The following is a 17,750-nucleotide window of genomic DNA, read 5'->3' as shown; positions in this document are numbered from 1 at the left end:
GCTGTTCAAACACAGATGGCGGCCAGATCTGGCTCTCGGGCTGTAGTTTGTCCATCCCTGGTCTATAGCCTCTCAAAGGCAGAAATCTCTCCTAGAAGGCGAGCTCACAAGGGAGGGGCTCTGTGCCTTGATAAAGCGCTGGGTAAATGAATCGTGGTTGCTATTGCATAGAAGAACATGGGCCTATATACATACCCAAGATACCTAGTAAAGCCAAACATGTTGCAAAATAAGACTCGTAGCATCCTACCCTATTTTTATTTTTAAAAAGAATATCTATCTGTCAACCTACCTACCTACCTACCTACCTACCTACCTACCTACCTATGCATGTATATCTCTATGTTGGTATAGTGAGAAAAACAGTGGTCAAAGATACCCTCTGAAGTGGGGAGTTAAACAAGGGAAGAAGGGTAAAATGGACTTCTCTTGGTTTTTTCTCCTCTGTAGCAGGAATTTTAGGAGCATTACAGTTTATAGGAAGAAAGAGAAAAAAGAAAATCTATGAACACCGACACGAGAAACCCCCCACATATTAGGTGCAGAAAGCAGATCATAGGCAGTACATATGAATAATTAATCTTTTGTGAAAGAAGAGAAAAGGAGGCATATGTACAACATACGCTGTTGCTTCTGGAGACAGAAAGTCTCCTATGTTGTGCATGTTTCTTTTTGGGGGAAAAAGAAAAACATTATTTAAACACCCACTTTCCCCCTCAGTGGCTCCCAGGAAAAAGTGAGAGGTCTGGCACAGTGACCAGCAAGGTGTGTCTCTGGGTTTCCCAAGGTGGTGAACTCTCAGTGGGGGAAACGGAGAACTTACCGCTCCCGTGAAAAATTCCAGGCCTGTGAATTGGAGAGCGTTGTTTCCGCCCACGGTAAACTGAGGGATTGTGATGAAGCTGAAGGTCACAATGAATGAGAAAATGTTGAACTTCAGAAGCCACCTCAAAAAGTTGAAGTAGGACAGGATGCTGGTTCCAAACTTGCCTCCGATGATCTTGAGCGTCTTCTGCCATAGGCTGATGGAATTGAGCAGCTCCGACAGGATGTTCTTGCATCTCCGGTATGCCTGGGGTTAAGATGAGGCTTGACATTCCCTCAACAAGTATCTATTGAGCAGGTCCCACAATAGCAAAAACGGCCACAGTTTCTAGAGCGTTACAATGTGCCAGGCACCTCGTTAGGCATTTGCAAATGTCATCTCATTTAATCTGCAGACCCATCCCCTAAAGGGAGTGCATTATTATTTTCCCAGATTTGCTGTTGAAGGTGACACTCACAGTGGCTACATTGCCCAAATAACCCAGACCTTTGCACACTCACCTGGTTTCCCCACACCTACACTGACCCATTTTTATGGCCTCAGTAAAACAGCCCTGAAATTGGTTCTTCTCCCCTGTGAGTCCCCGTTTTCCCCACTCTCCCACCTCCCCGTTTTCACCCTCTCGTGCTCATTTCTCTGACTGCAGTACAGGCGGACTTACCAGGGAAATGGAATTCAAACACTGAGTGCAGCAGTTGAGCTCAAAGATACGTCGGGACTGCTTACTTTTCTCTTTGTCAACCATTCTCCTAGGGGAACAGCAGAAGCAAGTGAGAGATGCAAGCGCTGTAATACATTCATTCCCCAAATGTTTATCGAGCACCTACTACATCCCAGGTGGAGATAAAGAGACCAATTAAAAAAAAATAAAATCTATTACTATGACATTAAATCCCAAGACAAGTAGAGAGAGGGGGGGGGATTTTCTTGCCTCATGGGGTTGACATCCTAGTTGGAAGAGAAAGAGAATAAGTGATAAATCCTATATAACAAAGAGCTAATATGCAAATGGTCATCACTCCTCACGCCTTCACACCATAACAGTTCAGACACTCAACACTGGGGAGAGAGGAATGGGGACCAGCCAGGCACAAGTGAGCTCGCGAGACAGGAATGGGGGCCAGCCAGGCTGCGGCCCGGGAGAGGGACAGGGCGTCTGCTCCATGGTCCTGGGTGCCAGAGGCTGTGCCTGCACCTGTGGCCCGGGAGAGGGACAAGCTGCCGCCCCATAGTCCCAGGCGCCAGCGCCTGCGGCTGCGGCCCAGGTGAAACCGCCCGCCCATGGTCCCCTGCGGCTATGGCTGGCCTGGATGAAGCCGGCCGGGTCCTGGGTGCCTGCGGCCTGCCAGAGGGAGGAATCCTGGGTCCCGTGTGCAGGGCGAGGCAGAGGCAGGGGCAATAAGGCCAGCAGGGGAGCAGTTAGGGGTGATTAGGCCAGTAGGGGAGCAGTTAGGGCTGATCAGGCAGGCAGGCAGAGGGGTTAGGGATGATCAGGCAGGCAGGCAGAGGGGTTAGGGGCAATCAGGCAGGCAGGCAGAGGCGTTAGGGGTGATCAGGCAGGCGAGCGGTTAGGAGACAGTGGTCCCGGATTGTGAGAGGCAGTCAGACATCCCCTGAGGGGTCCCGGATTGGAGAGGGTGCAGGCCAGGCTGAGGGACCCCCCCTCTTGTGCATGAATTTCGTGCACCGGGCCTCTAGTATAATAATAAAGTGGGTAAACTGCATGGCATGTTACAAGGTAATATGTATTATGGGGAAGAAAAAGGAAAATAGCAGGGTAAGGAGATGGGTAATGCTAGGGTGGGGACTGTGTTACAATTTGAAATAGCGGGACTTTTGAATAAAGTCTTGTAAGAGGGAAGGGGTTCATCGTATGGATAAAGGACTGTCCCATGCATAGGGACACTCGAAACCCCTAGGAGACCGAGGTGGCTGGACTTTTCTATTCAAGGATCCCATCCACATTGCAGTTAGTTGCCATGTCTCTTTAGAATCCTCGAGTCTATAACAGTTTCGCAGACTTTCCTCATTTATGATGATTTTATAATTTTGAGTAGTACTGGTTGGGTATTTTGTAGAAATATACTCCCTCCCTCCCAAATTGTGGTCTTCCTGACTTTTTTCTCTGGTTAGATTAGGGTTCCCGGTTTCAAGAGAGAGTGCCACAGAGGGATATGTCCTTCTGATCACATGACTCATCTCTGAAGATGTCAACCTTGATCACTTGGCCGAGGCAGTGTTAGATGGATGTCATCTCTAGAAAGTTACTTTCCCTATTTCCACACACTACTCTTTGGATGCTGGCCACTAGCACACACAGCCTCCACTCTGGGCAACAAGAGATTATGTGGAATTTTCTGTAGGAAGATGGCCTCTTCTGTTGCATTTGTTTATTTCTTATCTTTCTGAGATGGGGCAAAAGTAGAAGCTTGAGATTGGCATAAAAATCTGGGAAAGAAGAAAAGCTTTTGATCCATACCGAAGCTTCCTTTTCTCTTCCATGGTCCTTGGCTGATTCCGGATGGCTTTAATTCTCTCTCTAGATGTCATGGGTATCAGAGATGCGATTAACTTTTGTCCTGTGGAAGAAAATAGACGGAGTTTATTTTTTTCCCTTTAACAGAGTAATGACATTTTAAAATATGGTGCTGAAGTTAGAGCATCCTATATAGTAAAAGGCTAATATGCAAATTGACCAAACTGCAGAATGACTGATCGCTATGATGCGCACTGACCACCAGGGGGCAGACACTCAATGCAGGAGCCGCCCCTGGTGGTCAGTGTACTCCCACAGGGGGAGCGCTGCCCAGCCAGAAGCTGGGCAGCAGTGGTGGCAGGAGCCTCTCCTGCCTCCGTGGCAGTGTTAAGGATGTCCGACTGCCTAAGCCATCAGTTGGACATTCCCCGAGGGCTCATGGACTGCCAGAGGGTACAGGCTGGGCTGAGGGACTCCCCCCCACACACCCCCCTCCCCTGTGCGTGAATTTCGTGCAGCAGGCCTCTAGTGTTTTTATAAGAGCACACAGAACGAAGAATGTATGGACTCAATGATCCCAAACGTCACAGATAAAAACAAGTGGACAGCAAGCATCTGTGTTGAACCTCAAAGCCAAAGAAAAGGATAGTGTGCACGCAATTCCAGTTCAATGCTTTCCTTTTCCATGGCAATAACATCTTGCACCTTAATGTCCCTCACTTTAATATTCCACATCACTTCTCTTGTCCCCCTGACTCCAGGCCCCCTGGACTCCACCTTCTTGCAGTGCCTGCTTGTTGTCAGACGCTCTTCCACCTGGAATGACTTCCCCACCTTTTCTCCCAATAACTCGTGATCACATTTTGGGTCAGTGTGGCAGATACTGTTGGCGGCCTTCCCCAGAGTCATCTCTCCTTTTTTAATAGAATCCCAATTTTGTTTAGAAATATACCCTCTCCCTCACATGGCCCCGAGCTTCTTCAGGGTGGGACCCCTCTCCAGGCACCCGGGATGGGTCCCGATGAGTCCAAGCCCATCCTGAAGGTCCTGTCCCCTTGCAGGTGAGCGATTTAGGCACAGGCATGTGACAAGATGTTGGCCAATGTTCTGTGAGGGGTGGTCTGCAGAGGAGCTTCTTGGCAAAGCTTTTCCTTCTCAAAAAGGCAACGCTCAAAACACAAGGCAAAGACATCCTGCTTCTGGAAGTTGTGTCCACATATGACACCTGGAAGTGCTGTCATCATCTCGGAACGGAGAGGGAGCCAGCTGGGGGCCGGCTGGGGCACCAAATGAGGGAGTGGGATGGCTCCCTGGTCAAGCTATTGGGTCAGAACCTCTCATTTTATAATGACACTAGAGGCCCAGTCCACGAATTTGTGCACAGTGGGGTCCAGCTGGCCAGCCCCGATCGGGGCCAATCAGGCCAGGCCAGCCGGGGAAGGGGATTTGGGAGGTTGGCCAGCTCGTCCCGCCCTCTGGTCGAACTCCCAGTTGAGGGGACAATTTGCATATTATACTTTTATTATATAGGATTCTGTAATCAAGAGTCCCCAGGAGAGGGCCACCAAATCACTTGGTCGAAGACGAGGAATTTGTGTTTCTTTCTCAGAGAGAAAGAAAGGAGAAGGAGGGAGAAAAAAAACAGATTCAAGGAGACAGCAGCCTGACAGAAGATGCCCCAGTCTTCATTTAAGGGGGTAAGCCCACATAATGCTTTGGTGTAAGTGGATTTTTTTTTTTCCCTCTTAGAAATCATTGAGAGAGGCTGGACTGTATGCCTCCAGTTTTATGGAATGAAACAGAAACGGCATCTAAATGACCAAACAGTGCTGACCTCCAGAGCAGAGAGGCAGGGAGGTCTCAGCTGAGAACTGGTTTCATGGTGGACTTGACAATAACAGGCATCCTATGTTGCCGAATCCAGGGTGGGAAGGAATTGGGCCAAAGCAGAACAGGGTGGTGGTTAAGGTATCAGGCTTGGGAATCAGACAGACCTGCATTTGGGTCCCAGATCTGCCAGATCACTTAACTTCCCTCAGCCTCAGTTTCCTCATCAAGGAGATGGAAATGACAAGCATGCCTGCCTTAGAGGTGTGGAGCATGGGGAGAAACTACAACTAAATTCGATGGATAACAGAAAGGAAGTGCTCAGCAGAGAGCGAGGCCCACGAAATCAGCTTGATCAAGCTCAACTCCTTTTTAGGTGTTAGATGCTCTCAAAGTGACCCCCTTCCTCAGTCCCTGGCATCCTTGGGTCATCTACCAAATCTTCAACCTACTTGATGTCTTAAAACTAAAAATCCCTGGGGGTCACTTGCAAGCTGTCTTTGCTCATTTGCCCCAGCAACTTACTACCTTGAATGTTTTCATGGGAAGTACAAGGCGTGTCCATGTCCACAAGGTCTGGGCTATGATGCGGCTGAGAAAACGATTCATTCAAAGGTGAAAACCGTAGCAACTGCTTGGCCTTCCTGTCATTCTGGCGGCTGTAAACCTGAGGGTCTTTCACATCGATGTCAGATACAGACGAGACCATGCCAAAGCTGGAGTTCACCCCCGACTTCGCTGGAACACTCAGATTTGAGGATCGGTGGTTTTGGACCCCAGGTGGAACATTCTCAACATTAATGATGATTTCATTCACTTGGTCATCAGACAGCATCTCTCGCCTCCTCCAAGCCTAGTTCTGCACAGGGGTGGCCTCCCCAGACCTCACGCAGCGGTCACACCCGGCGTTGGTGAGAACCACCAAAAAGCGGGCTAACATCACAGAGGGAGGCTCCATTCACACGTTTAAAAATGCCAGGATGACACTGCCAAAGTCAGCCTCACACAAACCACAGCCTAACTCCCCACATCTACACTGGAGGCGTCTCCTGGGAGGAGGTGTGTTTTCCTGAAGAGTTCTGTCTCCGTAGCTAGGGAAGAAACCGGAAACAGAACCCTTCATTAAAGACAGTGGGGCTCTAGAACCACAAGTCAGAGGTTCTTCTAAAGGCCTCATGACCAAAGGGCCAGATTTTCTTTTCAGTTTGGTGCCTCTGGCCTAAAACTCATATTTTATAATCATAATTTTATATGCCTACATAAATCTAGGTGGGTTTATAGTGAAACAATTATTATCTCCTGATCACCTTGCGTGGCCAACGCTGATACTTGTCTGCCTCCCAATACCCGTTCTCCACTTTTCTCCTACCAGCAGCAGCCTCCTTTCCTGTGCAAGGACTGTGCCCAGTTAAAATTCTCCCAGCTTCCTTTGTGGCTAAGGGTGGACCCAAGACCCCATTTTGGCCAATGAAATATGTACCTTCCAGAATGCCTTTTATTTTTATTTTGTTTGTTAATCCTCACCTGAGGATATTTTTCTATTGGTTTTTAGAGAAAGTGGGAGGGAGAGGGAGAGAGAGAGAGAAACATCGATGTGAGAGAGACCCATCAATTGGTTGCCTCCTGCACTAACCCCGACCAGGGCCCGGGAAACCTGCAACTGAGGTATGTGCCCTTGACCGGAATCAAACCCAGGACCCTTCAGTCCACAGGTCGACACTCTATCCACTGAGCCAAACCAGCTAGGGCAGCATGTCCTTTATCTTTTATTATTAAATCTTTATTGTTAAAAGTATTACATATGTCCTCCTTTTTCCCCATGGACCCCTTCTAGCCTGCTCCCAACCCCCAGCCCTTCACCACCCTATGACTGTGTCCATGGGTTATTCATATATGCATGCAAGTTCTTTGGTTGATCACTGCTCACCCACCCACTCTTCCCTGCCTTCCTTCTGAGATTCCAAATTCCGTTCTGTGCCAGAATGCCCTTTAAAAGCTGACAGTTGGCCGAAACCGGTTTGGCTCAGTGGATAGAGCGTCGGCCTGCAGACTGAAGGGTCCCAGGTTCGATTCCGCTTGAGGGCATGTACTTGGGTTGCAGGCACATCCCCAGTAGGAGATGTGCAGGAGGCAGCTGATCGATGTTTCTCTCTCATCGATGTTTCTAACTCTCTGTCTCTCTCCCTCTCTGTAAAAAATCAATAAAATATATTTTAAAAAATAAATAAATAGAAAATAAAAGGTGACAGTTGGCCTGGTTTTCCTCCTGACTAGAGGCCACCATTTTGAAAACAGGAGGGAAAACACTCACCTGCTGAGGTTGGTGGAGGAAAAAGCTATGGAAGGCGCCTCAGTCCTTGAGGACACATGGGCAGAGCTGCCGTACAAACATTGACTCCCTCCCTCCACATTTCCTGTTACGTGAGAAAAATAAACCCCTTTGTTGCTAAGCCACCGTCCAATTTCAGTGCCAGGCACCTGAACACAATTCCTATCCCAATGACCCGATTTGGAAATCCCCTCAGCCCAGATGCCAATTTAATAATTGGAGAAATTGAGGTACAGAGAAATGAACTGACCCTCTTCCCCGTCACACTCATTAAACAGCAGGATTGGACTAGAACTCTTCTCCTCCCCACCAACGATAATGAACAGTAATATCTGCCATTATGGCAAGACCAGTACCTTAAATAGAATATATTATTTAATTTTCATCATCACCCTATGAAGTAGGTATCCTAATAACTCCTATTTTATAGCAAGAAAACTGGGGTCACTAAAGCAGAAAGTAGCAGAGCAGACCCAGCTCTGTCTGGCCCCAAAGCAGGGCCTCTTAATCACTTCACATCTGGCCCCTTCATGGGACAAGATGTCGATGTATTGCTCCTTCATTCATAAAAGAATGCATATTTATGTGCACCCACCCTGTGCCAGGTGCTCCCTTAGGTGCACAGCATAATCCATCAAAGTGGCCCTTGATCAGAAGGCTGTCCTCCAATGAACTGTACATGGTTGGAGAATCAGAACTAACTCAAAGCAAACAGTGAAGAAAGCCAGGTTCATTTTTGGGTCCTTCATTTCTTTACCTCTCTCTGCTTCCTGGGGGCTCCTCTTTTACCAGAGCCCCAAACCTCATGCTGGCTAGATAGAGCAGTCTGAAGAAGTTTAAAGACTTTTCTTTTCCCCAAAGTTAAAGTCATTCTCTGCTCCAGTGGGAACCAAACGGAGATTGTTTATGTCCCCATGGTTTTCTCTCCCAAGTAGCAATAGCTAGCCTTTGTGGAAGATACACACCCCCTTGAGAAGGCTCTTAAGAATGAGGCTACATTTCTATAATAATAAAAAGCGTAATATGCTAATTAGACCAGAGGGCGGAACAGTGGAACAACTGTCCGGATGACCTTACAGACGACCTTCTGGAGGAAGCCAGGGCTGCGAGGGCTGAGGCAGCTGTTAGGGCTGAGCCCCTTGCACGAATTTCATGCATCGGGCCTCTAGTTATCATATGAGATGGGGGGCTTGAAGGTGAGAAATACTATAGTGTTAAGTCATGGAAATCCTCAATTTTTGTTGTTAGATAGAGGACGCCATGGGTTTGTTTATTGTTCACAGATTTGCCTCTAGGTTCCAGCATTCCATGGCCTCTCTCCTCTGCTTCTTCATTTTTATTTATTTCTTTTAAAAAAATTCTTTTTTATTGATTTCAGAGATAGAAACGTTAATGATGAGAGAGAATCACTGACCGGTTGCCTCCTGCACATACTCCAATTGGGTATTGACCCCGTAACCCGAGCACGTGCCCTGACTATGAATCAAAACATGACCTTCTGAGCAACACTGATGGGGTATCCTTTTTCTTTCTTAGTCTCTGCCTCTGATCAGACCTTTATTGTGACACACAGTGGTCATTACAAAGCTTCCTGACTGATTTCAAAGCCTTCTGTCTTTCACCAGTCCAACTGCTTCTACACTCCTCCATCATTAATACTTATATGACGATTCAGAAAAAAGTTGATCAATGCGCTGCCACCTCACCATTAGATCTATTAGCCACAGAATGAACATGTGACCCAATCTTCCTCCCCATGGTAAAAATGATTAGTCCCCGAGTGGGCATATGGCCCCAAAAAGTGCTGGACAGAGTCATTTCTCAGCACTGACTTAACAGACCCAGGGAGAAAGAAAGACTTTCTGATGAGGTTGTTGAGCTGAGGGTGTGTATCTAGTCCTGCTATTGGTCAAGCCCCCTGGCCTGTGGAGAAGTCGAGCACAGGTGAGAAATCGATGGAGGAAAAGAGAGTCCAGGTGGCAATAAACCCCTGGCTTCACATGCAGAGACCCTGGTTGCTGTAACTCATTCAACAAATATCTCTGAGCACTAGTAATGTGTCAGGCACTGTACAGGTGCCGGAAAGTAATTCTACCTTCAATTCTTTGTTTCCCCCATATCCTTCCCCATGCACAAGCCAATAAGTTCACTTTGGGCCAGTGTGACTTGGGTTTCTGTCACTTGCAACCAGAAGAATCCTAATGAAGCCACCTTGATATATAGAAGAGAAAAAATTCTTCATGTCTAAAAGAAACCCCCATTATGATAAATTTAGGAAGTACTGTACTGCTTAGTACCACACTGGAGGCTAAGAAGAAATGGCAATGTCTGCATTGCTTGAATGGCAATGTCTCTAGGGTTGAATTTTTGGTCACTGTCTTACCTTGGGATGACTTGTACCAATCACCTCCAGGCGGTGAATTTCCATAAGTTGGGCCAGGGCTACTTTCATCCACATAAGCAGGGTTCACTGGAATGAAGAGGCAGGAGACATCACCATTAACCACCACACTAGATATTACAGAGCAAACAATGGTCAGTAAGACTGAGACCCTGACCTCAAGGTTCTAACAGACTAATGATTAGCACTTGGGTGAAAAATAGGACACAAATTCAAAACCAATGCTATTCAATGCAAACGGCCTTGATTGATGGTTTTCATTTGACTATAAGTATAGTTAAAAATAATTGTTACACTGAAATCCAGGACATACCTTCACATGAATAACTAAAAAAACTAAAAAACAAGTTTTCCAAAACAACACTTTGCTTGACTACATAAACAGCATTCTGATATATTCTGATTCTTTTCCATTTCATTTAAAAAAATTAATTTCACAACTAGTTAATTGTTTGAAAAATACTTGTCCAGGAGGGAGGGATGCTAGGTGGAGGACCAAGGGGCTTTAGGGTAGCGAGACTATTCTGTATGATACCATAGTGATGGATACATGTTTATTATACCTTATCCAAGTCCATAGAATGTATGACACCAAGGGTGAGCACTGATGTAAACTATGGGCTTTGGATGATAATGATGTGTCACGTAGGTCCATTGATTGTAACAAATGTACCAACGCTGGAGGGGATCTTGATCATAACAGAAGCTACTTATGTGGGGGCTGGGGGTATACATGGGCAATTTCTGTTACCTTCCCCTCAATGTTACTGTGAACCTAAAAAATAGTCTTAATTTTTAAAAAAATTTAAGCAAAAAAAAATTTATCTAGATGATTCTAGAGGTTCCTTCCTAGCATTTTATGATGGTGCATAAATGAATGGAAAATATGACACGATTTTCCTAGGGACAGAGTCCAGTCTCAGCGTCTTCATGACAGTGTCCCATTTCACCATATTTTGATTCAACCCATGGTAAACACTAAAGGCTCAACACCTCAAAGAGGAAACGGAGCACATTCTGATGGTGACATGCACAAAATTGCACTGCAGGAGGCTCCGGAACTTCTCGCCAAAGATCAATTCCCAGGTTCGCTACTTATTCGCTGTGTGCCATGCCTTTGGGCATGTTACTTAACCTCTCTGAGCTTCCGTATCTTAGCCTCTAAACCAGACATAGTATCTTTTATTCATTATTGGCCCATAGGTGTCTTTTTAGACATTTCTTCCTCATTGCCCTTCCCCATGAAAAGTTAATACCACAGATAGACTATACATTAGACTGTATACCTATTCATGTGCAGTATGTGTATCTGTGCTTTATATATAAAAAGGAGGAAGGTTTTTTATGGCCTTTTAAAATAAAATTTCATCCCTTGGGATTGATTTTGCCCCATTGATCATGCGTGGCATAACGTTTGGAATAGATTAAATGAGTGTTTCTATGCAAATGTGTAACAGTGGGTGTTTCTCATTAGTGCACAGCAATGCACCCCACCCCCTCCTCTCTGCCTGCTTCCAACTCTTCCCCGCCTGCCTCTGCAGGGCTGATCAACCCTCCATCTGCTCCAACCAGCACTTGGGCCCCTCATCCTGTTCTTGGCTGAACACCCCTACCTTTTCTTGTCCCCGTGGGCTCTAAATTCCTATAACATTGACTTAATAAACTGGCTTCCTCTACCCGTAACAAGTCCCCTTTTCCTCTGACAAGATAAGAACTGGTAGAATTTACTTTGCCTCCCAGAGCCAAACCTTTACACAGCAGGTTCTGAAGATGATGTGATTTTTCTCATATTAATAGTCTGCGTGCTCCTTTTCTTAAGTCTTAATGTGCCGGTGTCACCTACCCACTCAGGCTTTAAGTAACTTGAGGGCAGAGCTGCCTCTTACTCCCTGTGCCTCACAGTAGGTTTCGAATACACAGGTGCTGACTGTCTAAAGCTGGCCACGGGCAGCACACAAACTGAATTTAGCTCACCAGTGATTTTGTTTGCCCAGCTCAGAGTTTTTTACATTTTTATTATTTTTTTGGAGCATGTAAAAATCGGGGGAGGGGGGCATTCACATAAAAACAAAGATTTCTCACTTCTTTAGAAAAAATCTGAGGATCTGGTCACACTGAACCCACATTTCCCCGCATAACCGCAAGGCATGGAACCTGGACGTTGGCTACATCACGTACGCACAACTCCTACCTGGCCTGCTCTGATACTTAATGATACTTCTTCTTCTCTAGACACTGAGTTCTCATTCCTTGTAATGTGGGTGCTTGAGTGAAGAGAGATACACCAATTCTTCTATTACTGTAAATCTTTAATGATTGTTGCCCTAAGTCCACTGAATTTTACTTTCTTCCCAGGATATGATCTCATTTTAACAAATGCTTACCATAGCCATTATCAGAGTAGCCATAGGGATTTGCCATCTCCATGGATTCCATTTCAATGTTTTCAGGATATTCTTCATGCTGCCTTGCAAGCAAGCCCAAGGGGCTGACACGCCCATGATGGACTGAAGATGTTCTGCTGAGCACCCTGAAATCCCAACATGATGGATCAACATCCATCCAGTAGCATGGTAAGGACAGTCACCCATTCATCCATTGATCCATTCATCCATCCATCCATGTTACAATTGCCAAATAAATACCAACCATGTATTAGGCATGGGCTGGGAACTGGGGACTTAAAGATAAAGACTTGGAGTATCTACCCTCAAGGAACTCCCAATAAAACCCGGTCGAGCGTCTTAGAAATAGCCAAAGGCAATAATAATACAAGTACAGTGGGGCCTTGTACAATAATAATACAAGTACGAGTTTAATTCGTTCCGTGACGGAGCTCGTAACTCAAATTACTCGTATGTCAAATCAAAAAGTGAACGAGTGAGACACGTGATGCTGGGCTGATGTTGTGGCGTTCACTGTGACGTTCGCTGCGCCAACTAGCGGTGGGGTATCTGAAGCTGGCTCGCAACCCGAATTTTAGCTCACAACTCAAAGCAAAAAATCGGTCAAGACGGCTCATATCTCGAAAAACTCGTTAGTTGGGACACTCGTAAGTCAAGGTCCCACTGTAGTAATTGTTGAGGATCAGAAAATAGGCCCAAGTAGTTTGGAGGAAGGAGAGAAGAATTCTGGCTGGGAGTTTTGGGGGAAGGGGTAGGAATCTATATCCAAACTGAGATTAGAAGGATAAATTCATACATAAAGAGTTAAGAGGAGGGCATTTCAAGGATGAAGAACAGCATAAATAAAGATATGAGACCAAAAAGTGCTGAATATATACAGGGAATGGTATGAAAATAAATTAATCTGGCTCATTTAAATAAATTAACAATGGTTCTCAATTTTATGTGTATACCAATTCCCAGACCCCACCCAGACAATTAAATCAGAAGCTCTGAAAGTTGGGCCCAGGCATCTGTATTATTTTTAAAGTTTCCCAGGTGGTCGGGTAATTCTAAGAATCAGCCAAGATCAAGAACATTGATCTTAGATATAAGGTTGAGGTAGAGAAGGGATAAGAGTGGAGAAAGGAGGTCAAGTCTTTGGCTGGCATATTACAATTAGCCCAGGGCATCCTCATTTTAAAATGTCCTCACAGGTGCAGCCTTTCCCCCAAAGGCTATAGGGCCTCATGGAAGATGAGAAGCAAAGGAGTGACAGGGTCAGAAGTGTATTTTGGAATGATGAATCCGGCAGGGAGGACAAGACCAAGGAGGACAATTTGACCTGGTCTTGTTAATCTTACTATTTAGGACAAAGACATTTTGACCCTGGTACATACCCAAATCCCATATCCTTGTTCCTTGAGATAAAACAAGCCATTAGTTTTTGTTGATTTCATAAATATTACTAGTAGAAATAGTACATGCAAAATGAGACTCATATTGATTAGAATTTCACATGGTAAAATTTGTTACCAATTTTTTTTAAACCTCACCCGAGGGCATGTTTTTATTGATTTTTGTGTGTGTGTGTGAGAGAGAGGGAGGAAGGGAGAGAGAGAGAGAGAGAGAGAAAGGAAGAGAGAGAAAGATGAGAGAGAAGCATTGATCTATCAGTTGCCTGCCCCATATGGGGATTCAACCTGCAACCTAGGTATGTGCCCCGACCAGAATTGAACCACAACCTTTTGGTGTACAGGATCTCACTCCAATCATCTGAGCCACACACTTACTAAAGAGTTACATCTTGTTGGCAACATGGACATTGAAAATTTTAACCCAGGAAGAAATTAGATTTGGTAGAACTAAGTCACTCAAACTAGAACTGCAGCTAGTAAAATTGGTCAATGACCAAAAATTGAGGGAAGATTACAAGTTTTTTTTTTAATGGCTCAGCCATAAAGATAACCAATTGAAGAATTAAATTGAATTCATGGAGTTAGACCTTCAAAAGATTTTCTTTATTGCAATGCATTCCTGTTGATACACTTCTGGTTAAAATGTTTGTGGTCGTAACGATCAAGTCTTTGGCCTGCAAAGTAGCCGGTCAAAACAGGGGGATCTAAATGTTTTACAGGAATTAGATACCAGGTGGAGCCTGAGGAAGGTGTTATTCAAGCAAGAGCTGAGGAAAGACTATGTTCAGGTAAAGGCTTGAAGCCTCAGGCTGAGAGTCCATGGCCCAGGTAGGGTCTACAGGTAGGTATGAAAGTTTCAGGTCACGAAAACCACAATATGTGTCCCTAACCCAAACAATGCCAACCGAGTTTCATTGATTCAGCCCCCGCCCCCAGGGGAGGGAGATGCCTGCACTTACCCCCTGGTCATTTCCGGAGTCTTGGAAGAGCCATAATCACGATCATCTTCAGCATTTGGGTAATCAGGCTCCCCCCCAAAATGCAGAGAGTTCTGATAGTCCTCAGCACCGGGATAGTCTGGTTTCTCTAAAAAGTTTGGAGAGTAAGATTGATTCTCAGCACCTGGGTAATCAGGCTCTCCCAGGGTATCTATGGATGGTTTGATCCTGGAACCAGCATATCCTTGATTCCTTCTAAAGCCTGGATAGTTGGAATTGGCTCTGGGGCCAGGATGGGTAGCATTTCCCTGAGCTCCAGGATAGTCTGGTTCTCCCAAGAAGCCAAGATCATCAGGATTTGTTCTGGAGCCCGCATAGTTTCCACTGCCTCTGGAACCTGCGAAGTCAGGATTTCGTGGAGATTCAGAGTAGTCTGGCTCTTTGAATGAGTATGGATGGTACGGATTGCTCCAAGAGGCATCTGGCTTTGCCAGAGACGTGGGATAGTCTGAACTTCTGGAGCCTGCGGAGTATGGATTGCTCCTGGTGCCAGGGTAGTCTGAATTATTCTGAGACCCGGGATAATCTGGTTCTGCTAGAGACCGGGGATAGCCTGGTTGTCTTCCGGAGCTTGCAGAGTACGGATCGTTTCTGATGGCAGAATAGTCTGGATTACTCAAAGATCCAGGGTAATCTGGTTCTGCTAGAGACTGGGGATAGTGTAGACTTGTTCTGGAGTCTCCAGAGTATGGGTTCTCCCTGGTTTTGGAGTAAGCGGAGTTGTTCAGAGAACCTGGATAATCCTGGGTGTTCAGATACCCCTGCATGTGGTTCCGAGGCCCTGAATAACCAGGGTAATCCGGCTCTTCCTCATACCCATTATTCCTGTAATAGGCACACATGCTGGGACAGATCCTTTACCGTGGAATGTTCAAGTTTTCCTGCATTTGCTCGACTGAGGTATCTTTTTTAAATCTGAAAAACAAAAAGGAAGGAAAAGGTCAGATGTTTTCCTTTCTTCCCTACAGAGGTTGCTGGTTAACTCCCAGTATTTGTCCTTCTTTCTTTCATAGTTGGGTACACAGCTGCCCAGAATAAAGTCTACATTTCCCAGCCCCCTGTGCACCCAGCTGTGGCCATTAGTGTGGTCAGTGGGGTGTGAGCAAAAGCCATATGTACAACTTTCAGGTTTGCTGCTAAAAGGAAGGGGTATGCGTCCCCTTCTCAGGCCTTGCTTCTTGTGGCTGGAATGCGGAAGTGATGGTGTGCCATCTTGGGCATGCACACAAAAGCAGCACCCACCCTACCACCCCAGGCATAGCAGCTCAACAGAGGGATGAAGCCTGGGTTGCTGATGATGTCACAGGTCAGTGCTGACACATCAGCTTGGGCTTTTATATCAAGAAAAAAAGAAACATTTATCATACGTAAACCACTGTTTCTTTGGGTCTCTGATATGTGTGGCCAAACTTATATCCTGACCAATATAATCCCTCGGTTGGGAAGGAGGGGTACTATGAACCAAAAGCTTGGAAGGAACAAGGACTTTTTGAGTCCTTTGATTGCACTAGTGGTTCTAGAGTTCAAAGCATAAATTAGTATGAATGCCTGAAGGAAGATGGTTAATGGTAACTAGAGGACTTGGGTAAGGAGACAATCGGTACCATCCCTTCCAGTTTTAAAATATGATTTTATGAGTTCCATGAACTCTAATCTATAGACGCGACATATGTTGAAATTTATAAAGCAAAACTTCAACACTTCTGATTTATAACTGTGCTGGATATCTGTTGGGGGCCAGATGTAAGCTGGCAAGGTCCTTGCACCTAAAGGGGCTAGCAAGGCTGGAACCCTTACCCACACAGTTTTCCCAGATTTGTTTGGATGGCGGTTATCGGTAGAATAAGAGCAACCTTTGTAGAATGAGAACAGCCTTTCATGGCTTACCAAGAAGTCTGTAACTATTTACTGAGATATGCTGTACTGAGAACTTGTCCTTCTGTTCTGTCCCTCCCTTAGAGATTAAGAGGAACAAAGAATACATTCCTCTTGACAGACCTCCTATTCAGTGTGTTGTGTATAAATAGGATTGTGTGGCTAATAAAGTTGCTTCAGTTCCTCAAGAACTGGAGTCCTCCTGATCCCGCTTTCCTGTCTTTCTTTCTTTTCTCATTTCCCATCTCCCTGCCTCAGCCCGGCTCAACCCGTCAGGCTGGCCCTGACAGATATCGGTTGCTTTCACTTGCTTATTACCCATCTCCCCTTTTTTTTGCATCAATGCCTTTATTTTCCTCTGGACATCTGCCCCTCTCCCACGCCTGGTCCAGGTGATACAGGAATTGCTGATGGCATTCCTGGTACCAAAGATGGTCACATGACCCAGGCCTGGCCAATCACTGTCCACCATGCCCCTGCCCCAGGGTTTGGTTCAGGAATGGGTACATAACCCTATTCAGTCTTCTAAGACTTTGACTAGAATTACTGGGAAAGATGTGTCCTTATGTCACTAGAGTTGCTCCAATGATAGACTATAAGCCTGGAACTGCTGATGTAGTATCAGTAGTAACAGTAAAAATAATAATAAGTAGGGGAGAAAATTTAAAGGAATAATCAATAGGATTTGTGGACTAAATCGATATGGGAAAGGGGAGAGGGAAGAGAAAATAAAAGACAAAAATATCTCCAGGTAAACAAGCATTAGATGAATGGTGAGGCCTTCAAAAAATGGAAGTAGACAATTTTCAAAGTTCAGCTAATGTTTACAAATTTATCTTTATGCAAACAAAAGTGGTTAGACTTTCGGGTGAGTAATCAGAGCTAGAAACAATTAACCTTCTTCCATGACCTATTGTCTTAGAATGTTCATTTTCCAGTCCCATATTTCTCAGCATAGTGTAAGTCCATTTTTCTTTATTTTGTTTCTGCCAGCATCTGCTTCTTTCTCTTATGGAAACAGTTTTCCTTGAGCAACAGTCCCACTCTCAGTCCAGGTGTGGACATATGAACCAATCAGAATTATTTTCTTTCTGGCCACAGGATTGGGTCAGGGTCATAACCAATAAGATTCAATTCTGGGACTTTGGTCAGACATGTTGGGAAGAGAGAAGCTCTCTCATGTCAACAGGGGAGAGAACAGAGCCAAGAGATAAAT

General features: G+C 45.4%; 1 protein-coding gene across 11 annotated transcripts in view; it reads right to left on the bottom strand.

The window, feature by feature from the left end:
* Positions 1-17,750, bottom strand: part of TMC5 (transmembrane channel like 5) — a 68,997-nt gene that overhangs the window by 27,811 nt on the left and 23,436 nt on the right. For all 11 annotated transcript variants that reach the window (XM_059693313.1, XM_059693310.1, XM_059693318.1 and 8 more), the window contains 6 exons: positions 14,621-15,574; positions 12,244-12,389; positions 9,842-9,928; positions 3,306-3,405; positions 1,488-1,575; positions 824-1,072 (listed from right to left, as the gene is read on the bottom strand). In XM_059693313.1, coding sequence (XP_059549296.1) covers positions 824-1,072; positions 1,488-1,575; positions 3,306-3,405; positions 9,842-9,928; positions 12,244-12,389; positions 14,621-15,501 — 1,551 coding nt within the window. In that variant the 5' untranslated portion in view covers positions 15,502-15,574. The remainder of the gene's footprint in view (positions 1-823; positions 1,073-1,487; positions 1,576-3,305; positions 3,406-9,841; positions 9,929-12,243; positions 12,390-14,620; positions 15,575-17,750) is intronic.

Source organism: Myotis daubentonii, chromosome 4 (assembly GCF_963259705.1).
Source record: "Myotis daubentonii chromosome 4, mMyoDau2.1, whole genome shotgun sequence".
In the NCBI taxonomy this organism is placed as follows: domain Eukaryota; kingdom Metazoa; phylum Chordata; class Mammalia; order Chiroptera; family Vespertilionidae; genus Myotis; species Myotis daubentonii.
Note: the sequence above shows the minus strand (reverse complement) of the source record. Positions and strands in the feature narration are given on the sequence as shown.